General features: G+C 37.5%; 1 protein-coding gene across 2 annotated transcripts in view; it reads right to left on the bottom strand.

Moving 5' to 3' along the window:
* Positions 1–6,949: 6,949 nt before the first annotated feature.
* Positions 6,950–24,946, bottom strand: part of GOPC (golgi associated PDZ and coiled-coil motif containing) — a 28,131-nt gene continuing 10,134 nt past the window's right edge. Inside the window, exons 2-9 of one of the 2 annotated variants that reach the window (XM_084514604.1) lie at positions 21,837–22,001; positions 19,302–19,325; positions 15,793–15,968; positions 13,825–13,990; positions 12,347–12,442; positions 11,379–11,543; positions 10,550–10,730; positions 6,950–10,062 (exon numbers count right to left, since the gene is read on the bottom strand). In XM_084514604.1, coding sequence (XP_084370730.1) covers positions 9,944–10,062; positions 10,550–10,730; positions 11,379–11,543; positions 12,347–12,442; positions 13,825–13,990; positions 15,793–15,968; positions 19,302–19,325; positions 21,837–22,001 — 1,092 coding nt within the window. In that variant the 3' untranslated portion in view covers positions 6,950–9,943. The remainder of the gene's footprint in view (positions 10,063–10,549; positions 10,731–11,378; positions 11,544–12,346; positions 12,443–13,824; positions 13,991–15,792; positions 15,969–19,301; positions 19,326–21,836; positions 22,002–24,946) is intronic. The other variant, XM_084514605.1, reaches the window with a different exon arrangement.

The following is a 24,946-nucleotide window of genomic DNA, read 5'->3' on the forward strand; positions in this document are numbered from 1 at the left end:
AAACCAGGTTAGGTTTGGTCAGCGAGCGTGTGTCCAAACAGTTCCCTTTAGCCTGTAATCAGTCTGGACTGTAGGAATGACAAGGTCATGTTACTGCATTCTTTTTTTCTTTTTTTTTTTTTTTTCCATAAAAGTAAGTCCATTCTACTTGCTTCTTTCCAATGTCAGTGATGATGTAAGCCTGTACTGACCTCCAACCCCCTCTGCAATAGTACAGCATGGGGTAAATGAGCAGAATTTATCTTTTCACTTGAACCTCATCAGTACTGTTGAACCTGACATGTATACTAAAAAATACCCTGCTATAGCTGCGTGGGGTTAACAAGACAAACAACGTTATAAAGGAGCAGTGGCAATGTCTATGAATTATTGAAGACTGAATAAGTTTCAAGGAACGTGCTTGTTTAAAGGGAAGGTGCCATTACTGCACAATAACTTTGAAACTCAAAATAGAAACCACTCCTGATAGCTTTTTTTTTTTTTTTTTTTTTTTGAAGCCCCTTGGTGCAGTCCTACCAGCTACAAAGGGCATACAAGAAGGGGTCAAAGTGTTTCTAAACTAGATAAAGACAAGAGGGGAGACATCCTTAGTTGGGGAAACCTCGTGCTGTAAATGATAAGGAGGACGCCTAGCATCTGCCTTTCTGTGTTATCTCATTGTATAGTCTGGACATGAGAATTTGGAGGATTTTCATTCAAATTTCACCATATTTGTTTAGGCTTGGCATCACATTATGGATCTGAAAAGTCCTGAAAAACATTCTCCACTTACTGTATGCAGAGGTTATTCAGTAAGTTGTTGTTTCAGGCTGAGTTAATTCATTATTTATTTAGCCACTAGCAACGCCTCTACCAAGAGCCCACGCAACATCCAAGAGATTATCAACCCACTTGCTTTTATACAGACAGAGGTATCCGAAAGAGAAATTCAGGAAGGAGACAACTTAATTAATTTACAGCACAACATCATTTTTCAGCATAGCTAACAATATAAGCCCACGTTGGTGACATGCTGCTGTAATTAAGGCTCCCATGTCCTGACCACTATCCAGGACTGACCTCAGGAATCCATAATTTTGGGTAGATGCAAACTTTCTAACTGACCTGACTGGAAAAGCTCCCTTAAAGATCTGCATTATCTGCCCACCTGAAGATAAGCAATAACTCTGAATATCAAGCATTTCCTATTGTGAGTCTGAGCTAGTAAAAGGAGTGAGAAAATCTGCAAAATAACAAGTTACTCGGACTGCAAAATTCTCTCAATTGAATCAGATATTAACAGACAATAACAGACCGTAAAACATACACTTTTTCTCTTGTAGGTAGACAAGAAATAAAGCCAAAGTTCTAGCCATCAAAGAAATACTAGCGACAATTTAACACAAACAATACAGAAACATCCAGCAGTGGCAGAAGCCTGATGCACCCAGGGAGAGCTTATCAGAAGTCTCCCAAAGAGCTACATGAGGAGTGACAGAGAGCAGAGATGGTGACACTGGCCATAAAAGAACGGAACAACAGGCTGAATAGGACAACAGGCTAGAAAGACAGCAAGTTACATTAGCCACTACCAAGCCATTGGTTTGAACAATTTGATGCCGTGGGCACATACCAGAAACTTCAGCCTTCCCAAATGTATTTTGCATGTCTAAACTTCTGTGGCCCAGGCAACCCATTCCACAGATGGACTAACTGAGACAGACAGATATGCTGCCACTTGTCCAGAGCTGTATCAACTAATCAAGCCCACCCAAAAACGTAAAGATCTTTGAGAACACCAATCACAAACCTGTTAAAAACTCTCTGTCATGCAGGGAGACAAGACATAGGTGATAAAGCCTGAGATGCGCTAGCAGACCTTACTTGAAGAGGCGGCTTTTCTTCACATCTATGGCTAAGCTTTTTATCCTTAAGTGACACCATCTGCTCTGACAGACAGTTTTATAAAATTTGAATCTGGTGACCTGGATAAAGTAGGCCTGTAACATGGAAACATGAGAGTCATACGTGGATGTGAAAAGGTTGTGGACAGCTCTTACTTTCTCTTCCACACATGCCTTAGTGCATACAGCGCTGTGTCACAAAAGACAGGACCCATCTTTTTTTGACACTTGCAACACAAAGCCACCCATGATTTTGGTAAAAAATGCTACAATAACTTTTCTACTATCTTACACATGCCTAGCATATGGCGTCATAAAGATACCCCTTTAGAGTCCATAGTTCATAGTTCCCAACAGATTGTCACACTTTATCCCCCCTTATTATAGTACAGTCACTTCACTATATAAGGACCAGCATCAAGGACATAAATATTTTATGCAAAAGAACATTTGGCTGAGAAGTTCACTGATCACCTGGTTACTGACAGACGTGTTTGGGAACTGCTCTACCATTTGGTAGTCATTGGAAACCAACAGTGGTAGAGAAAACATGACGTGTGGGTCAGTGTGAACAGATCTTCCTCTTCTCCTGATTAAAATAAAATAAATTTAAAATTAAAACCTTCAGTCTGAAACTAAACAAGAGCAAAATGCAATGTTCTCCCTTTTTTCACTTCTCCTCACTGCCAAATCTCAACGTGGTTGGACGTGATGGGCGGCCTCTGTCCCAGCAAAGGTACCAGGAATGTGATGAGGCCAGTTGCACACCATGATTGAAAGGCACAGGCAAAGTGCAGGCAGGAGAGTCTACAGACTGACCCAGTAAGTCATTTTGTGTTTTAACAATGCTCTTGGCCCCTTCTTTTGGAAATACTTAATCCACCCACAAACACAGAACTAAAAAGCACACATAAGCACTGAAAGTTAAAAAAAGCACTCATTTTTAAAGTAGTAGATGGATATATTTAAGCAGTCTTCAACAAATCACGAATCCAGAGCTATATGAAATTATAATTGTGTGTGTGTCTGTGTTCAAGTTTGCTTGTACATATACTGCACAGACACAGAGAACAATGTTTACTGTAAATTGTGTCACCTGAACAGTGCTTGCAACAGGATGCTAGCTAGACTGGATGTTTGCTCTTTTAAGAGTAAACGTTACTAATAATAGTATAAAGAACAGCAACAAATAAATAAATAAATTGAAGTTTTTTATTTAATAAAAAAAAGAATCTCTTTCTTCCAGTCTCGTGAATGCTGAAGATTTGAAGGAAGCTGCTGCCCCCTTCTGGTTCTACATAAAAGTGCAAATACTTAGCGCTAAAAATGCGTAGGATTCTGGTCACAAATTAGAATTACCAAGTAACAGACATGTTTTGATTTTGAAAATCGCATAAAACTGAGGTGGCCCAAACTACACTTTCATATTTAATTAGAGCACTCAAGACAACTACTTTAAGTTACTATAAGACAAAACAGTCTTGCCAATACAAAAGTGGCACAAAGCTGTGCCAAGAGAGGTTCAGACAGGACGTTAAGGAAAATTTCTTTACTATGAGGGTGGTCAAACACTGGAACAGGCTTCCTGGAGAGGTGTTTGATGCTCCGTACCTGTCAGCATTCAAGAGGCATTTGAGGCATGTTTGGACAATGCCCTCAATATCATGCTGTAACTTTTGGCTAGCCCTGAAGTGGTCGGACAGTTGGGACTTAATCTTTGTAGGTCCCCTAACTAAATTATTCCATTCCATGTGTTTGCCTAGAGCAGGATGCCCAGGACTATGCATGTCCAGGTGGCTGTTGAAGGTCTCCGAGGAGGGAGACTCCACGAGTTCTCTGGGCAACCTGTTCCAGTGAGGCTGTCATAGCAAACATGCTGCAGTGAAAGATGCAACTCCTCTGTGTCCATACTTATTAATTCCAGAGATGTCACCTTTTTCACCCAGCCTGGAAACAGACCCACATAGAATCAGAAACTTCAGGAGACTGGCACCTTCTCTGACCGCAAGGCTAAACCAGGCATGAAACCCAGAACACAGAAAAAAAAATCATCACCTGCCCTTAGCAAATGGAAGGCCAACAGCAGCACACTCCCCACAGGTTGTTCCAAGAGGGATTGAACTGGGACATTCCATTTCTGTTGGAAGGAAAAAGCATTCAGAGCAAATACATTTCCAGAAGCATAAGCCCAGTGAACAGGGTAATTATCTGCTCTGGTTCAGCAGCCTGAACGTTAATCCTTTCATTCCCAAAATAAAATGATAACACACACTTGGACAATATCAAAGATCATTAGATAAAATTATCTCACTCTGCTTTATTCCATTTTATGGAATTGTTACTCTTTCAAGTATTGAGATACTTGATGGGAAATTTAAGATTTAATCAAGAGGAGTTTTGTTAACAATATGAAGACTTAACTGAAAAATTACCGGGTGTCACCCAAGCCTCCCTGATTTCTGGCATTTTCTTATGGATAATCACATCTATGAATGTCTGTAGTTTAGCTTCGTTTGTTTTTTTACACCCTCCTGTTTGAGTCTGAGCCATGGAAAACCAGTCAGCAGAGAGCTGATGGCTACACAACTGGTGAAGGGAAACACTAGGGAGATGGATCAGGCTGTAGTTCATGGGTTTCTGCCAACGAAGATTAAACATCTTTAAAAGAAGTTTAGCTTAGGGATATGGTTTAGTGAAGGACTTGTTAGTGTTAGGTCAGAGGTTGGACTGGGTGATCTTGGAGGTCTCTTCCAACCTAGACGATTCTGTGATTAAGTTTTCCATTCAAAAGGGAAAACTATCGAAAAACATTGCTTAGCCCTTATTCATCCATCTGGCCTCAAAACCATGGTTATAAACAATGAAGCACTGGTGTGGGCATCAGGAGCAGACATCAAATTACTTCACCAGGAGTACACAAGCAAACAAGGCAAGGCTAGTCTTAAGTGTATGGACGAACAACTGCCTTGATTAGAACAAATGGGGAAAAAAATGAGAAAAAAAAAAAAAAAAAGTTGAGCATTTTCCCTTCAAAGACAGTAAAAAGTTTGCCCCTTCTTAGTGCCTGCATTGCACTCGAATCAAGACACTGTGTGTCAAGTCACACTTGTGACTTTTGCCTTTTGAACAAAAGGCAAGTTTGAAATCACAGAATCACAGAATTTCTAGGTTGGAAGAGACCTCAAGATCATCGAGTCCAACCTCTGACCTAACACTAATAAGTCCCCACTAAACCATATCCCTAAGCTCTACATCTAAACGTCTTTTAAAGACCTCCAGGGATGGTGACTCCACCACTTCCCTGGGCAGCCTGTTCCAATGCCTCACAACCCTTTCAGTGAAGAAGTTCTTCCTAACCTCTAACCTAAAACTCCCCTGGTGCAACTTTAGCCCATTCCCCCTCGTCCTGTCACCAGGCACGTGGGAGAACAGACCAACCCCCACCTCGCTACAGCCTCCTTTAAGGTACTGATGAAGAGCGATAAGGTCATCCCTGAGCCTCCTCTTCTCCAGCCTGAACAAGCCCAGCTCCCTCAGCCGCTCCTCGTAGGACTTGTTCTCCAAACCCCTCACCAGTGTTGTCGCCCTTCTCTGGACAATTTAGGTAATTTTATTTTGAAGTCATTGGGCTCAGGTTCTACCCAGCAAAAAGTGAATTTATACTCCTGTATTGAGTCAGGATGTGTTTCTCTTCTATCAAGTATGGATCTCTGGAAAAAAAAAATTAATGCAGAGGCCCTATTCATTACAGCCCCAGGCAGCAGCCAGGTCATTCAGCTGGGCACTGGGTCACCAAGACATTTTGAACAATCTTCCTTCACCCCAGCTGGCATACAAATATTTTTACTCCTCTTTCCATCTGTTTCTATCTTTGTTCATAGATCCTCCTCTTGCTTTATTGCAAAGGTTACACCTCAGCCACGTGTAACAAGTTCTCTCTCCTTTCCCTGTTCCTTCTGTCTACTTGTCACCTAAACCCTTTAAAAATTAGTTTAAAAAAGTAAGTATTACAGTTCTAGCCAGTTGTGCATTACCAATCTTTTCATACAAGATGACTCAGACTTGTCTACTGAGACAGTTCCTACCTTTACGGTCTCTCTACTTAGACGTTCTCAATACGTCTGCAAGTACTGCCACAGCTACACTCTCACCACAACTACCATAATGTTATCTTTTGTTTAAGTTCTGTTTGGTCTCCAGCTCTGGATGAACTTGCTTCTATAAGGCAGGAAGACCACTAAGTATAGGTGAGAGATTATTTAAAAGATAAAACTTTTTTTTTTTTTTAATCCCACTTCAGTATCAGGACTAAGAACAAATTTTTTTTTTTTTTTTTTTTTTTTACTGAAGTTAGAAAAAAGTCTATTACTCCTAATGCAGAGCAAACTAAAAGGAAAAAAAAAGCAGTTTCCACAATTTTACCCAAATGACTTAATCCTTTGACAGTTTTGGGACTTTGTAACTTCTACCCACAGGCCACAGAATATTTATGGTATTATTATACAGCCAGAGTAACACTGCAAATTTTGCATTTTTTTTCTTTTACTGAAAAACATTCAGCAGGAAATGCTTCTCAAGTAAAAGGTTCTTGAGACGTGTCCTATAATTCTCACTCTTAAAATGTAATTTGTTATTAACCATTGCTGGCCAGGACTAGGTTAGTGTCAAACTTCACATTATGCAGTTTTATTTTCCTCATTTGTCAGCTTTTTGCCTGCGTGTGGATTACGTGCTTAACAAAAAGATCGCACACAGGGTTAGGTATCTGTATTTTATATATAAAAACAGAAGAAAATGAAATATTCTGAATTAGGTACAGAAGTCACTGAAATGCAGAAGAATATTTACAGGCTAATAAAAATATTTTCAGTTTAGCCAGATATAATACATATGTTGCAAAACATTATACCTCCTAAAGGAATGAGAGTAATCACATATGGATGTTTGGACATATACAATACTTGTATTTCATTTAATATAACTGTTGATTAACATATATTGAGATGGATACAAACCACCTTCTTTGCCACAAATACACTTTTACAAAAGAAATACTACATATGGTCTTTGATCAGAATTAAATTTATTGCCATTAAGCACTTTCCTTAACTTGCATGCTCTTAATTAACATTGGTCCCAGACGCCAAGAAGCACTGTCTACCTTTAGCTTACAATACAGTTGTCTCAATGAAGTTTTCTTTTTAATAGGCAAGGAATTATCTACTAAAAAATTGCACCGTTCTCTTTAGAATATTATTTTATTTTTGAAGTAAAAATATATATACACACACACACCAGTAAACCGTTTTACACTTTAAAAAATAAAAATGAAGTCTGAATACTGACTTGCCTCGGAAATTCTTCCAAGTCTAATTCATCCAACCTCTGGGAATCAGCAGTCTTCCAGTTTCTGACAAAGTGGGAAATACACATTTGTCTATTGAATCTGGAAATCCCGACTTGCAAAAACTTTTCTCAGTTTAAATATTAATCTCAAAGCATCTCAGTATGACTACAGTAAATCAGTATGTTAAATCTGCTGGTAGGAAGTGTGGAGTACAGCCATGCTGTAGTGTCTGAGCAAAGTCTTCCCATTCAGGGCTTTCTAAACATAGATTATAAAAACTGCAGGGAAGGAAATACAGTGATAATTTACTGCTACCTGATTTGTCTACTCCTAGTCATTTTCCTTGGCAATCGTTCCTTCTGTTATCTCAGATACAGGTCAAAAATAGACAAGGTAACAGAGAAAGGGTCCAGCAACTTCCAGACAATAAAGAAAAGCACATAGCATCATAAGAAACAGGTGGACAAGGAATGTCAGGACAGTAACTCCAGAAACATTCTCCCACTCCAGGCTTAAACAGATCAAAAGTGAAAAATGAGGCGTGCCAGGAAGAGAGAACAAATAAATTAAAAATTTAATCTTTCCCTCAGCTACGTGGAAACTGTACAGGCAAATTACTTTTTAAGTTATCGGACTAGTTGGACCAGCTTCATTTCCTACAACCGCATCAAAATTTCATACAGCTATGATCTCCAAAGCCAAGATCACTACTTGGCTTTGAGCTATCCTCTCTACCACAGAGGATACAGAATGTCCCAGACCACAGACTGTTTCAGAGTTCACTCTACTTACTGTGGGATGCACTTGCTTAGCACACCTACTGACTGGGAAAAATAGAAATCTGGATGCAAAGTTATGGCAGTGGATTTATCTGTTAATATGTAGCCAACGTGTCCTAAAATTTCTGAAGCTTTAAAGAAAAGAAACGTGTCTGGGGACCCGTTTCTTCTTTAAAGGGATTTATTGTTAAATACTAGTTTCTGTGTGCTGAAAATCGTACAACTTTGACTATTCTAAAAGCCTTCAACGCCATGCCATATGACAGGGACTGTTACAAAAAATGAACCAAATAATGTAATTCCACTGAGTGGAAGTCATGCATACACGCACACTTAACGATCCTGTAAATAGCGAAGTTAGGGGTTTTATAAATAGCAAAATCTTTGAATAAATTATATACATTTTTATGATTTTTCTATAAACATATATATAGTGCTCCTAGGAGAAACAAGTAACTGTGTTCTACATCACAATTTTGAATGTAAAATTAATTGATAATACTCTAAAGGCCTTTGAGTTTTTTTGCTATATATGTATATCCTACACACTAACACTTGCGAAGATGCCTTCTCACATAAGCTCCACTCTCAAATTACAAACTCTTTTCACATTACAGTTCCACAGCCTGAAGAGCAGTTAACAGGAAAGCTGCCTTTGCAGGCTGAAACAACAGATGCGATCACAATGCAAAAGTTTGCGTATGGAGAGTGTTGCACTTACAGATCTCCAAGTTCAGTTCTTGTATATCTACAGATACAAGAGTATGAGAAACTGGTCAAGAAGCCATGCTCAACATTCCCACCTGCAACCATGCCACAAACCTTTAGATGTACACCAATTAAAAGCTATTTTGAGATACACTGCTCTTACAAAGGGAATAATGTTTTGTTTCAACAATAAGACAATTACAGGTTAATACAACTGCCAAAATTAACAGATAGGGCCGGACACTGTATGATTTTGAGTACCTCCTATAAAGCACCGTGCACTTTACTTTCACTTCTTTAAAGATTATTTTAATGTGAAATGAATATGTCCAGTACTTATTAAAAACACTGAGCATTTCCTAAATTCAAGCTAATAATGACCAACTCAGACAACTCCACACGGGCAGTAACCACATCCATTCAAGAATGTATGCTAAATTTATGATGCTTGGGAAAAAAAATGCCAAAGGGAACACAACTGTGAGTGCTTTTTAAGCAAATTTTGCTTGTAAAACCCTGTAATACTCTGTCTAAATACTTTTAGAGCAAGTTTCATTTGGCAGTGAATTAATTAAAACAATAATGCCAAAAATCTCACCCATAAAATTATCATGGGCTGCAGGATCACAATTAGCAAGTACTCCACTGTCCAATTATGGTTTTGATGGTCTTTGCTCAAGTAAAATCTGGTTTTTGCTCAGAAAACAATTTTTGTTTGTTTTTAAAGTTACAGCTCAAAAATCCCAAGTGGAAAACTCAGGTATGCAACAGTACAATTCCCCCCCTCACCTTCTCGAGTCAAAGTTTGTTTCACAACAGACTTAACATTGTTCTCCCTTTAAAACAGTTTCAAATGAAGATGGCCACATCTTATTCTCTTTCCCTGGGGACATCAATGAGATTAAAAGTTGAAGGTATTGAGGTTATCATTTTTAGAAATCCCATGCTTTGGTACTTATTATTAAAAGGAAATTCATTTAACATGCCATGTGTTAAGTAACTATTGTGTGTCACGCAAAAGACAGTTTTCCACATTTAGAATTGCTCACGATGAAGCCCTGAGGTAACTGCCTTTTATCCAGGCAACAGTAATACAGGTCCCTTTGACTTTTAATCTTCCTTTTACAACCTACACTTGTATATGCAACTTGGAACAGTCACTATTGATTATCAATTGTTCCCAAAGATGGGATCTGTCCAGTTGTGGGTTTTTGTTTGTTTGTTTTTTAGGATAAAGACTCAGCAGAACGGCTTAATTTGGGTGCAGCGTCTTCTAACGGAGCTTCAACTGAATTCCTCAGGTCTCCATTTTCATGTCCATCAATACCTGCTTTCTTATCAAACACTGCAAGTTAAAAAAAAAAATACATTTAAGGAAGAGAACCAGTCTTAGGAATCACAGATTAAGAAGATTTATTTCACAATCTGGAAAGTTTACTGAAATAATTACTAAAAATATGAGCTAATAAGCTTTTGGTAAAACGCAGTATGGCAGGAAAACAAACCATTTCTTCATGCCTCTGATCTACAAAAACATACTCGAAACCAACAACAAAATAATGGCTAAAGGGGAATTAACTACTCCTAAAGAAGAGTAGGGAAAATATACGAATAATTGGGAAAAGACAATCGGGAAGAAAAAAACAGCAGAAGTTTTACTTAAATAGGACAGACCAATGAGTAAGGGCCCAACCAGTAGAGCTGACAACCTACTAGTAGGTCAATTGAATTAAAAGATTAATTTTACAAAATAAAACATGTGTTTTCCAGAAATTGGTTTGCACAGTGAGACTTCAGAGTTAAAACTGCGTAACACTTTTTGGAAAGTTTACCTTGCGAAGGTTTGACATCCACAATTGCTTCTTTCCTATTAGAACTTGAATTTGCACCTTCTTCCAATTCCTCAAGATATAAACGATAGCGGTGTCCACTTTCATCCTCATATTCTACATTTTCATCATCTGAATCAACTTCTGGAGCAACATACACTACTTCAAATTCAATCTCTCCTCTCTAGAATGCAAACAAAATTACAAATTTACTTACTACTACACTGCTACATAACGGGTTTACCAAATCAGCTGGGCTGCTGCAACAAGTAGATTTAACTGAACAGTTGTGTTGAATGTTTTAGGCATGTACCTGAATTAAGCTTTAATGATTAAAGAAGTGCAGCTCTACAGCAAAGATTTACCTAAGTTAACTGAATTTTTCATTATGTACCAGTGCATTTAAACAGTAACTTTTTTAAACAGTATCTAAGAGTAAGCTTTCTGACAAATTTAAACCTACTAATTGTCTGAAAATGAGAAGCAATGCAGCAAGATGATTCTAGACCACACAGCATATCAAGAACATTGTTTAGCTGCAGCTGTCCACTCATAAAAAACAGGCATCACTATTTCCCGATAACAAGATTTCCATTAGCCTTACTGGAGGATCATCGGTCACTAGAGATTTAACTCAATCATTACTGACCCAGCCTTTTTCTCCTAGATTGCAAGACACAAGAGGATTAAGTGTAAGGCGACGGAGGTTCAGGAATCACTGTAGCTTTGCACAATACTGTGCTTGACTGAAAACGTTAAAATCCAAGGTAAATCAGTAGGCAGAACAAAGGAAGCACATAAATATGCCTATGGATAACAGGTTCCAACTGACCTGTTGGGAAAGGATAGTTACAGCTTCTTTATGCTTGGCATCTCTTAGATTAACTCCATTCACTGCCAGAATGGCATCACCAACATGCAGTCCTCCACATCGATCAGCAGGCTGTCCAGGATGGATTTCAGAGATCAGTATTGGAACACCATGCTCCTTCCCACCCTATGGGAAAAGTGGATTTTAATTACTTGAAATGTACGTAAGCATGAAATCAGCATCCCAACAGTCACTCTTACAGTGCTTATCTCATCTTCTATTATAGAACATTAAAAAGCATGCTCTGGACAAAAAGAATGCTTAAGAAGATGGAATGAGATGCTTCTCTTAATTCTTCTCCCCCCCAAAAGAATGGCCTAATTTCAAATATATACTCAGAGTAAAAGGAGACAGTTCTGAATAATAATAAATGTATTTTAGATCACAGACAAGCTCAAGACAACATCAAAACCTCAATAAAAAGCAGACACCATATTGACTTGCAAGGAAAAAAAACAGTATTTAGAATAAAAGTGTAATAGTCTGAATTTTCAAAGTTTGGCATAAAAAGTTAACATGGCTTTTGTTAGGTGTGAAATGCCAATAACAAGAAAAAACAACACAAAACTATCCTACAATTACAACAGCTAAGCTTTATAAGTTAGTTCTCAGACTGTTTCTGTTTTTGTACAGACTTATGACACCAGAAATTCATTACTGGCTAATCTACTATAGGACCCAAACCCTAAATATGAGTTGAAAACGTAAGTTTTACATAAACTAGCAGTTGACAATCTCAAAATCTATCAAAATGAGTTGTATTCTTCAAGTCATATAATTATACCTGTGAATTTACATAATGCGGCCCTATGCTTTTTTGTGTGTGTTACATTCTAACAATACACTTACTGTTCCAAATATTTTACGAAGTACAAATACATAGTTAAATTGCTTCTGGTGTGTCATAGAAAATAAATGTAAGCATTTACTGTGATTGAAATTCCTAGTCCTTCATGGTCTTCTTTCACTAGCAGAACTTTTCGGATTGGACCAACACCTTGACTCTTCTTTAAGGCATCTGGATCCTAGTTTGATTAAAAAAATACATACATAGTATAAATATAAACGCGATGCATTTTTTTTTTTAATTGTAGAAAGACAGTGTATTGGCAGCAGAGTTTTAGATTATCTCCATGCAGGCAGGACAAACTTACAGTGCCCCTTTACAGAAAGACTAAAATCAGAAAAGGTTTCTCACTATGCATTCCTGGCAAGAACAATTATTTCAATTATTTCAGTGCTGAGTGATGCACAACACAGAGTTTAACTTCAAAAGAAGGAAATCTGCCAAATTAAAAATATAAATGGACTACATAAAGGAATGCTGATCGTTGCTGAAAAGTTATATGACAAACAGTAATTTAAAGCTAATCACATGGTAGATGTAATACAATCCCAAAGAAAAGGTTGCTCACTCAACTTTATTTTTGTTATATTAAAAACACACCATTTCACAAGCTATTCAACTCAAACCTAAAAAAGAGGCTAAGTAAATCATGGTATTTATTTTGCTTCTGTTAAGCTGTTGTTGCTATTATTCATACCCTTAAAATCACACACATACCTATTTATCCACCAATATTTTATATGCTATTAAGAACATAAGTAGTAGGATCCATCTGACCAACTAAGGTATTTAGAACAGACCAAAGTAATGCCCTTCCCTCAAGGTGTTCCATTTTATGCACTGAAAACTGGGGATAACAGTTCACGTGCCCAGATAGGTGAGGTAAGGTCTATGCCAAAGTCACACATGCTTTTAAAAATTTTATTTTAAAAAGTATCTTTTGGAGGGGAAAAAAAAATTATAGAGTGTCAATTTATCTGGCCTTAAAAGAAATAAAAGATGAATTTCAGTTCAAATTTAATCCTAAAAAAATTATTCTTCGCAGTTTCCCCAAGTAATTTAGCTCCTTATTTTGAGAAACTTAACACAAATTATGCTGTTAAATTCACATCTATACACAGCAAAATTTTCAAAAGGGCTGCATATTCCTACGTAAGTCAACAGAATTTTATTATCTTTCACAATCATTTATGGTAACATGCTATTTAGGATGGAACTATCCTTTAACATATCCAGCTCTGAGCTTCCCAGAACAAGAAAGACATGGGTCTATTAGAGCAGGTCTAAAGGAGGGCCACAAAAATGTTCAGAGGGCTGAAACGCCTCTCCTGTGAGGAGAATTAGGGTTGTTTAGCATGGAGAAGAGAAGGCAGAAGTCTTGGACTAGATGAATTTTGAAGGTTCCTTTCAACTCAAAGCATTTTCTGATATGAAAGAAATACATACATTAAAGGGACAGTTAAAATAATTCAGTATTTGAAGTGAAAACAAACAAAAATGAACAAACTCCTGTATTTTTTCCACAGACACCACAAATTATGGACTCTCCTTCCAACTTACATGTCCTGGTGGTGCTTGCATTGGTCGCTTCAGATCATTCCGACCTCGACAAGCTCTAATAACAGTTTTGTGACGGTGAAGGTGTATTTCTGCTTCGAGTTGATTCCAGAGTTTGTCATGAGCAGGTCCCTTCATATCTCGGCCAAGTAACTGAATCTGCTGAACCCTACGTAACAACGAAGAGAATAAACAACATGCTCAATTACAACTGAAAAAATCAGTGCATTGTACAACTCATCCTTCACATGGCTACAGCACGCAGCCATTCAGCAACTAGTGCAAGTGCAGTAACTGCATGGAATTGTGACAGCGTTGAGTACATGTATGTTAAATACAGGTGTACTTACAAGTTCTCCGTAAAATTTAAAGCACTTAAGATTCATTTCATTCATAGCACCCAGAAAAATTAATTAAAAAGTGTGTGGCTCTACTTTGGAAAGTGAGCGATTTTTGGTTCCTTCCTTTTGTTGAATTAATGGCAAATGTGAGACTTTTCCTACTAACTCTTAATTTTGGATCCGTCTCTGGGGATGCAAAAGAAGAGAACAAACAGGATTGCAAAAGTGACCATTTCTGTGTCTGACATTTCTGTGTCAGACAAAATAAACACAAAACTGCAAATAATAGAAGTAAATGGCTGGGCTCACGCTGTGACCAAAGGGACCAAGCCCTGTTCTCAGAAGCCTTTCAAGGCTATCTTGTTTTTCATTAAATCATAATAGAGGCACATTTTGATGAAGTGGAATAAATAATGTAATTTTTGTAAGAGGAAATTTAAATCTAGCTGTAATGGCAGCAAGAGTCTCAGACCCATAAGAAAAGATCTAAACGACCAGTCCAGCTCCAGCATAAAGTATTTAATAGTGCTTATCATAAGACAAAAAGTAATTTATTGCTTAATTGCTACACAAACATAGCTAGCAAATTAGTGGGTAATTGGATGAGTAACGCAAGAATGTGGTTAAGACAGCTGCAGAACAGGGCCAAAATGGCCCTGTTCAGTCAGATCAAAACTGCCTTATCACAGACAATGAACAGTCTTCCTGGATAAGCTCAGGATGACTCGGGCACCTCCATGCCCCAGGCGTGGGCTCCATGGAGCCTTGCAGACTCTGGTGGGCCTGGAGAGCTCAGGAATCTGAGCATAATTTGAACATTATGCTGCTAACAGTGATGATGATTAAATACTGTTAAGTTTATTAAAGTTATCTACAGCTTATTATCACAGTTATGTCATAGAAATATTGCAGTCATACGCTGATGAATTTAAACAAGCGTAATTGGCGTTAGTGTACCTGCCCTGCATGCTTGAGCTGTCAGAGCTGTATGTTACCATGTAAGTTATTACAGAGCACTACATGTACACTTTAGATATTCACAGATTCTTTTCTTGCCAGGGCATACCTCTGTGCACTTATCTCCCTGCTAATGATTTTAAAAGTTCACAAGACAAAGGTTTATAAAATAAACCAGGAATAACTCATTCTTAAAAATGTGGTAATGAAGGCTTTGGAATAAGATTATTTAGTAGGAAGGGAGAGCTTAAATCTTTTAAAACTTCTGAAGACTAGCAAGATTTTTGACTGTCTTCATTGTCATCACTCTATTATATAAATCCCTAAGAAAACAGAATCGGTGATACTTATCAACATAAACAATCCAAAGGCTAGGAAAAGAGAAGTTAACAAATCCTAATAGAAGATGATGGTTGCAGTGAAGAAGATAGTGAGCAAGAAAAAGCCCAATTTCTATTCAATAGAATACAAATAGGTCAAGAAACCTACAGCATTTATGTCTAACCCTTCTCAAACCGTGATTTCTATATACATTCATTGATATTGCCACAGTGTTAAGAAATGTTAGGCATAAATCAAGACTCACTGAAGCTGTATGATTTGCAGTATTAAAAAAAACACTTTGTAACAACAACAAAACCCCACGCTAGGGACATGGATTGATTTTACGTACCTGCCAGCTAGTTCCTTATCTAAGTACTTGGCTGCCAATCTTGCTCCATAAACCTCAGCCTGAAGCACAGCTATGTGTCGACGAAGAGCTTCATTCTCCTTCCTCAGCAATTTCACCTCAGCTTCCAGCTGAGCTTCCTTCACTTTTTCTTTCTTGCTAGCTTCAAGTTCTCTCTCCTTAAAATAAATAAGAAATTGAAAAGCTTTTATCAAAGTTGGCAATGAAAAGAGTACTTACTGCTTCTGTAAACCAATGTGAAATAATTCTGACTATAGGACATGCAGGAAAAGAAGCGAAAGAAGCAACTCTGTCACTGCAGCTACTGATTTCCTTACTCCTCTCTGGAGAGAGTTGGCCTTGTACTCAACTTTGTGCTCCCAATATGATTTTTATCCTGTTTACAACTCCTGTACAAAATGCATATACTAGCTTAAAGTCCAAGGACTAAAATTAGCAACACTGCTTCTCCCTCTCACAGATAGGTAGCAAAATGTTACGTAGTCTGAATAACATCCTTGCTTTTTCCTGTGTTCAAATGGGATACTTGTACAATGAGAAAGAACAGATTATTTTTAAAATAATAAAAAAATACAACCATTATACATTTCAAGCTGATAATATTCTTTAACTATTTTAATATGATCAGATGTTCTAGAAGTTCTTAAAATGACAATTATTTTCATGCAAACAACCAAGAAATGTCCAGCCAGGGGTATTTCCAAATTAGACTCTCAAGACCACAAGAGGAAAAAAAAAAGCCAGACATTCTACACATGCTGATGCATACCCTATGAGATTAGAAGAGAGATTAATGCAAAATAGCATCCTTAATAATAACAAAACAAACAAAAAACACATAAAAAAAATCTATCCTTCCTCATTGCTTTTTTTTTTCCCAACATGAAAAAGGAATTATGGAAATATAAATTACTTCCATAGTGCTCCATCATAAATGGACAGATAACACATAGCCATTATCTTTTCTAAAATCCAGAAAAAAGAGGAGCTAAAAGGAGGCAGTATGGTCAACTCAGATTACTATCCTACAAAACGTACTACACAAAGAGCTCGTTTGATTACTTGTATCTTTTATATCTTGCTTTTTTCCCCCACTTTCTAAAAGGGATATAAACAACAAAGCAAATGAGGAAAACTACGCAGACATAGGTTCTGTTACTATTCCCTTTTAAATTACAGTTGCCAACTGAATAAGCAATAAATACTATGTTCAACATAGCCAGTTTTTGAGGATATTCAGAGCACCTAAAAAGTGTTCTTTGTACTTGTATCAATTACACCATTAAAATCACAAGTTGCAACTACAGAAGCAACAGGACAAGCAACATTTTACAGAACTGGCAAGACAAATCTGTTATGAAACAGTGAATATCCTTATTCACTATTCCAAGTGAAAATAACAAAACCATGGATATGACAGGAATTACCACATTTGAGATATTAAGTAGGTTGGCACACATAAACCAAAGAAAGGTATTTTCACAGCAGGTATTTGGCAAAGAGCTACAAATGCCTGCAAAGACAACTGTCAGTTTGACAGACCCTACTTCTGTCTCACCTGTTAAATACCTGTTGGATATTGGACTATGGATATATTGCACCTGGGCTGGATGAATGGAGCACGTTACACAGATGTACATACTGGCCAAGAATTGCCTAGCACACTGCTCAGGAGGGGTGACACAAAGAGTGCTTGATATTGTTACCTCTCCGCTTCCTGCAATTCTCCCATCAACCCAGTTTCACATCAGGCTTGATGTATATAAGAAAGCCTGCCACACGAAGCCACACCAGGTCTGTCTTCTGGGTTTGTCTTGTGAGATGACTGCCATTATTTTTCAACAAATCTCTTTATGAACTGCAGAATACACTCATAAGCCAAGAATTCTGGCTCATCTACATTTGAAGAATAGGAATTTCTAAAATTATACCAAGTCCCTCTCCCTGCTGTAGTAAGTCTTGGGCTATTTTAACTCATGTTTACTGCCAGTAGCCAGAGGGCAATTACAAGAATTCAAGCGTGCAAAGACACCGTGTTGCCTCTGACACATGTATTAAATCTGAACTGTGATACTTCTTACAGCTAAAGCTAGTTTTATAGTAGCTGGAAAGTCTGTCTACAGCTACAGTGTTCCTACAGAATTTATGTTAGTTATATACATATTGCCAGGACTGCATCCAGGTGCTCAGAATTGAACAGGCTCATTATTTGTGGAAGTACTCTATTTTAGGACTTCTTCTATTTAACAAGCATAAAAAATTAGAAGACTAGAATTTGAGGCAGACATATGAATGCATATAATTCACGTTATTACATTTTCATTAGATATCATTAATTAGCCAGCTTAAAAACACTCATCACAGCCCTAAATTTGATTCACCACCTAAATCAAACTTAAACAAACCAAAAAAAAAGTTACTTTCCTAAGTGAAATCACTTTTAGTAGTGCATTTTAAACATATATCTAAAATATAAGGAACAACGTAGTCCCCATGAACATTCCTTTTCTCTCCTTTACTGTGACTATTGTTCTATGACCTAGGAGGAAAATTACACGCCGAAGCCACTCCTCTGGACTGTCTTCAACTGATCACCACACAAAGAGGTTTGCAATGCCTGAAGATATACTGAAAGGACATGTCTTCTTCTGAGCAACTGGTACGAGATGTGATAAGAGTCTCCAAATAGGTTTAAAATAATGAGGAATTTAAAGATCAGATTTAACGCTTTGTAGTGCTCATAGTTTTGCATAGGTCCTGCAAAACAGAAAGAACTGTATTTTCCATTGGTAATAAAAAGAAGCAACTGCCACGTTGAAGATCAAGGCTTTGAGCTAACCACAGCTAACCTGTGGCCTTTCAAAGAACAAACACTGAGTAATGTTAGCTAGGTATACAATGTAATAAAAGAGAAGCTGTTTAAAAATTGTCAAGTCTATCACTGAGAAAGACTGAAAGAAGTTCACCTTGCATCACTTTTTCTTCGTATCTATGCACTATTGAGTTTATATGCCTTAGGCTGTCCTATGCCTTAGGTCAGTAGAGTAGATTAAATCATGCCCATAAAAAGAACCGAGAAAAGTGAAAACAAGGAAAAATAGACAGGATTTAAAAAAATATATAATATATAAAACATTTCACAGCATGTATTGCTTGATGTTTACTTTAATTATGGCTTAGAAATTGTGTAATGCCGTAAAATTGTTTGGATATGTTGCCAAAACAATCTTTTAGAATATTAAATTCAAGGTATCATCCTAAATTAGCTCTAACAACAATACACATGGACATAGCTTAAGTACCCACTTTCCTAAGAAAGAAAAACAAAAGAAAACACAAAGAAAGTTCTTTACACAGCATCTTGGCAACTGACAGGAAGGAGGAACAAGACAGATCTGTTTTGCCAGTTTCTGAGGCCAACAATATAAAATGTTACACAAAGCAAAACCACTTCAGCATAACAACAAAAAAAGGGCAATCAGCATACTTACCATTTCATCCACAGAAAGGACAGACTTAAGACAGAAGAAAAGAGTTCCATAATTAGAGAAATAGGTAATAGGAACTTTAAGAAAATGCAGTAACATAAATGACTTATTCCAAAAGAAATGCACTAGCAGACTATGCATTTTATTAGAAGACATAAAAAAAACACGCACATTGCTGTGACTGTACCTAGAAACAATTTTGACATTTTTCAGTGAAAATCATTTTTAAAAAATCCTTGCTTCATTGTAGTACTGAAAACACTACTTTCTCCTAAAATACCAAGGATCTCCACAAAGAGCAGCAAGATAACATGATAAGTATTGTAACATTTGACTGAGAGATAAAAAATATCTCCAAAAGAAGGCAGCACATTTACTTCTTTGCTGTACTCAACTAACGGCTAAATAATTTATAGAACACTTCTCTGAAAGTATCACAGAAAATACTTTCTATAATACAGTATATGATACAGGCAGTAGACTTTTTCCTTTCAGAAAGGATGAGAAGATACATATTGCAAGTGTGTCATACAGGATGGGGAGAGACAGCAATAAAGGTATATGAACTGCTGAAGACAAAAAAAAAAATCCTAAAAAAAAAATAGGAAACTTCATTCTCTTACAACAAAAGAGTTATTGTGCCTGGACTAAGCAAATACACCACTCCTAAAAAGGGATTCAAGCTAAACCACATGATGCAATCAATTATCTTGCAATCTGGAACATTTGAAAGTGTCTTTGTTGATTGTCATGTACAATTTTACAGTGCGTAGAATATACATTTATGCTAAGAATTTACATACAAAAGAAGAGTGGTTCTGAACAAGGAAAGCAGGTAGTTAACTTCTCCAGAACTTTACTTCCCCATCACCTATTCTGTTGACATAGTCCCTCTTTGGCCTAGAGGTTTCTGACTGCCAGAAGGTCAGCGTGACAGTTTTTATTTACCTAAAACTCAAACTTCCCATTTTATTGTCATTTAAGCAAGTTCAATTTTGCTTGTTCAAGCTGCCAGAGCTTTACAGCTTTCCATATCTACAACAGTTTAAAGGCGAGTTTCTCTCCATTGAAACTATAAAAACGCTAAAGGTGAAGTAAAACACACTCAAAAGATTAGACCTGATGTTTATAAAAAAGGAGTAACTATATGGAATTAAAGAGAATAATAGCCTATGATGATAAGAAATTCAACTTCAACATGGATAAAATCTGAAGCAATACAAGAAAAATTTACTTATTGTTAGTTGTCTGAAACTGATGTCACTTTTATGGAGATTTAATGTATCTTTAGAAATTGCTTGTAACAAAGTAAGGGGAAACAAATGTTTGAAGTAGGATTACACCACTCTGAAAATTAAGTCTCATTAATGGAATTTAGGGACCAAAATTATTCACAATTTGGGCTGGCTAAAAATTTTGCTTCATGTAAGCCTGAAGGCCAACCCTTACAATATGTGGGTTGTATTTAACTAATTCTTATTTTCAGGTCCAATTAATAACAACTCATATGTAAGGTATATTTTAACACGGATTAAATGATGATCAGACAACCCAGAAAACATTACTCTTTATACTGAGCATGCAGGAAAGTATGTAGACCTAAGAACATACCTGTAATTCAGATACGGATTTTTAGATCTGAACCAGAAAGAATTTGGGTTACCCCTGTTATTTAGTGATGCACCTAGATAGCTTTTAAGCCTGACAGTCTTTTACTGTGTTTTATTATACATTTAATTAAGAGGGCAAATATAGCAGAGGAGACTAATCTAACGCACCACAGCTGTTGGGACTACATATTTGGAACCAACATACAAACCAATTTTAAGAACAGCTAGGCTTTGAATTATGACAGGAGTTGGAAACCACAATCTACACAGCATTACTTCATTTTTTAATTTAAAAAGTCTCAGTATTAGAGCTTGAATCTGTGCTGCAGCTAGTAGGCATACTATACTCTGGATATCAATTGATGTCAACTAACTGCATAATTAGTTATGGTTATCTTCTGGTGCATTTTTAAAAGGTCTATGTTTCTCAGAAACATATTTCACAAGATTATCACTGGTCTACTAAGTCCTTTTGTGATAAGTCTGCTCAATGTAGAAATGGTGGAGAGCAAAACAATCCCATTCTTACTCTTACCAGAATATACCTACAACAAGAACAAGCCCTCTTTAGGCTTTTTTACAACACGTGAAGATTTGGTTGTAGTTTTATACTGGAAGCTGTCTTTGCAAATTCTGCCTATTTAAAAGCAATATCATCTAACAAAATATATATCTTTTTATTTCAACAAACCCCTTAGAAAAGGTTTATGTAAAACAACATAAGCTCTTATTCATTATTCTGATGTTATTTACATTTTTAATGGTTCCTAGCAACCAATCATAAGCTTTATTTAAAAGAGAAAAAGCAATCTCTCTCCAACGTTTTTAAGGTGAAAATTTGTAATCGGCTTATTCATAACTTTCAAGAAAGAACTTCAGCCAGGAGAAGGAAGAGGCTATAATCCTCAACTCAAGCCACCATACTCACCAGTTTTGCCTTAATAGCCCCAGAATCAACATTCTGACCAGTTTTGGCGTGTAGCTGAAGCTGAACAGCATGGAGTTGCAGGAGCTGATCATGCACCTCTTTTTCCAATACTGCTTTCTCTGCCTGCGTTTCCGTCAGTTCAGACTTCAGATCAACTAATTGTGCCTGGAAGATATAATCCATCATAGTAATTAGAACGATGATTAAATGGGGTCATCAGAACTATGATACATAAATACATATTTTGCTGGCACATTTTACAGCCAAATGTTGTAAGACAGATAAGAGTTCATGCTGCTCCTCTCTAGCCCTATTTAAGGGCTACATCACCTGCAGGCTTTTCTCCTCCTCAATTGCCACCACGTTCATTCATCCACAGACCAAGCATCAAACCACCATACTGCTGGAAGTAACAGTGGCTGGGTTTTTCTCATACAGGCAATGGAATCTCATCCTGACTCTCTGACACAAGGCAATGGCATTAAAACCACAACGGGATTTACAACCACAGCATTGTAAACACAATGTACATTTTCATATGACTAAATCTTACTGGAAAAGAAAAAAAGATCGAAGTAAAATGGCAATTATTAATGCAGTGCAGAAATCAAGCAACCCAATTTACAATTGATCTACTATCAACAACTGAGCTGAAACAGTCAATTAGGTAGGCAAACCAGGAACCATGAATTAACATGCCCCTAAAAACATTTGTAGAAAATCGCAAATAATAGCTATTAACTCAAGAAAAAAAATATTTGAAACATTTTAAATACAGTTTACATGTAGTATTTGTATCTAGAATAAAAGAACAAGTTTACATTTTTACCAGGCTACTTGCTATCCTTAAGTTCAAGTAGCATTTTAAAAAGTGAAATCATATCTGGAATACTTTAAGGCCGTATTACTTTAGAGAAATGGGTTGCTTACAAAACCTGATCAATCTCCCCAGTAAACAGCCATGCCTCAAGTCTTTCTGCTGTGCATTATCTGCCCCCAGGCAAAGGCAGCACACACCTGAACTGAAGCAGCAAAAGGATGTCACCAGTATGAGGTGATAACACAGCAGATAACTAAGACCTTAATAAGGAAGGTACAGTTTGACTCAGTCACAATTCCATATAATGTAGAGCAATATTACTTTTAATTATTATATAGTGCATAATTATATTACTATATCCTTTAAGACACTACTTTCATATGGGTACTAATACATAGTTAACATAACTTTCATTACATTTTACCCTCCCACACAAACTCAGGTGTTCTAATTCAGAATGTCTGGATAAGCAGAAAGTAGTGGAGCAGATAAATCACAGTCTAATTTTGTCCAGCCTCACCTGGCCTGGAAGGGACAGAGCAGAGTTTAGAAAAGAAGCACATCTGCATCTCGGTGCAAATTACAAGAGCGAGAAGGATGGCTACTGGTTTTACACCATGGATGATCCTCCAAAGAGATTACAAAGAGACTGTTAAACTCGCAATAAAGAAACAAACAAACAATCAACAACAAACAAAGAAACCATGCAGTACTCTCTGTAGACGACCTAGAATTTAAAAACCTATCTTAATGTTTTAATAAAAAGCAAAATGAGAAATGGTACCAGTGCACACCACTGAAATAATCTATTTACACATTATAGAAGGTCATAAACCTATTCCAGGAACAGATGCAGGTACAAGTCACACCCAAAAGGAAATATAATAAGCTGGTTTCGAATCCTATGTTCTACTTCTATGAAGGATCATAAATCTTCACATTATTTCACAGAAATCCTGCCTTTCTCAGCTTGGCCAGTTCACCTAATTCTCCAGATCAACTTAGCATAATCAGAGAAATCTGTTTCTAATACTCGAAGATATTTCCTGTATGACACACGATGAGGGGCCCTCATATGACTCCTACCAGCGCTGTTTTTCGATTCCCTGTTCCCTCAGTTATGTTATAAAAGAATCACATGGAAAGCCCACCGGAAAATCAGCAGCTCTATGTTCCCTTTTGGAAGGCACCCAATAAAACCGGAGAGGGGGCAGAGGCAGGAGACAAAACGAGGAGCACAAACCAGACCCATGGACATCTACTTGCTCCGAGAGCACCGCTCGCTGCAGGGGGCCAGGGCTCCACACAGCCGGGTGCTGCCAACCCCTGTAACGATCGTGTTTCAACCTCCGTCAGCAAAACCAGGGTGAATTAATGCTGCAGACGCAGCTGTACCAATCCTTGCATCAGCAACTTCTTGGATGCTCTCTCCAACAAGGCTGTCGGAGGAGAGACACCACACATCTCTCTGTACACATACCTGTAAGCGTGCTGTGCTCAAGGGCAGGTCACCCACGGCTGCCCTCGGAGCTGCCGAAAGCCAGGTGGGGGCAGCGGTAACAGGCGGCCGCCCATGGGTACCCCTCAGCTTCAGGGCTGGGAGAGCTGAGGAGAAGCCACCGAGCAACAGACAGAGAACAGAAACTTCTGCTGGGGAACCGTCGGGGGCAGAGCTTGCGGGGAGGGCAGGATGCTCGACTTCATTTCGTCCTTGAACGCGAACTTGGTGATTCAGCCAGGAGAAGAAATAGGGGAGGGGGCTTCTAAGCAAACAGCAATTCCTTCAAACATTTACTTTATGTGGCATGTGAAGCCAGTGGTACAAATTAAAATACAGTTATAGTTTACACACCTGAAATAACACTGGGAGGTGTAGCCACAACAAATTTTTATAAAATCCCTACTCCATAATTAGGGAGTATCACTGGAGTACACATGGGAAATTCTAAAAAAACGCCACCCTGCTGCTAATTTTCTATCCTTATTATTAACAGAATAACTGGCTTTATTGTTTTATTTCTAGATTGACACAGGGGAACCAACATGACTCTTATTCTGAAGTTAACGTTACACAACTTCAAACCAAAGGATTTCCACAAAGTAAGCACTATAAAAATGCTCTAAATGTGAATATCTAACCAAATACAGAAAGCATGTTATTTCCACTAAAAAAATACACAGCAAAGCTGATCTATCATCAGTCTTACAAGTGATCGTACAAAGCACATGCCCCTAATAGTAACAGACATGGTGACACTGTAATGCTCAACAAATTAACTTGAAGACACAA

The sequence above is a fragment of the Aythya ferina genome (genome assembly GCF_964211825.1).
Source record: "Aythya ferina genome assembly, chromosome: 3".
Classification (NCBI taxonomy): domain Eukaryota; kingdom Metazoa; phylum Chordata; class Aves; order Anseriformes; family Anatidae; genus Aythya; species Aythya ferina.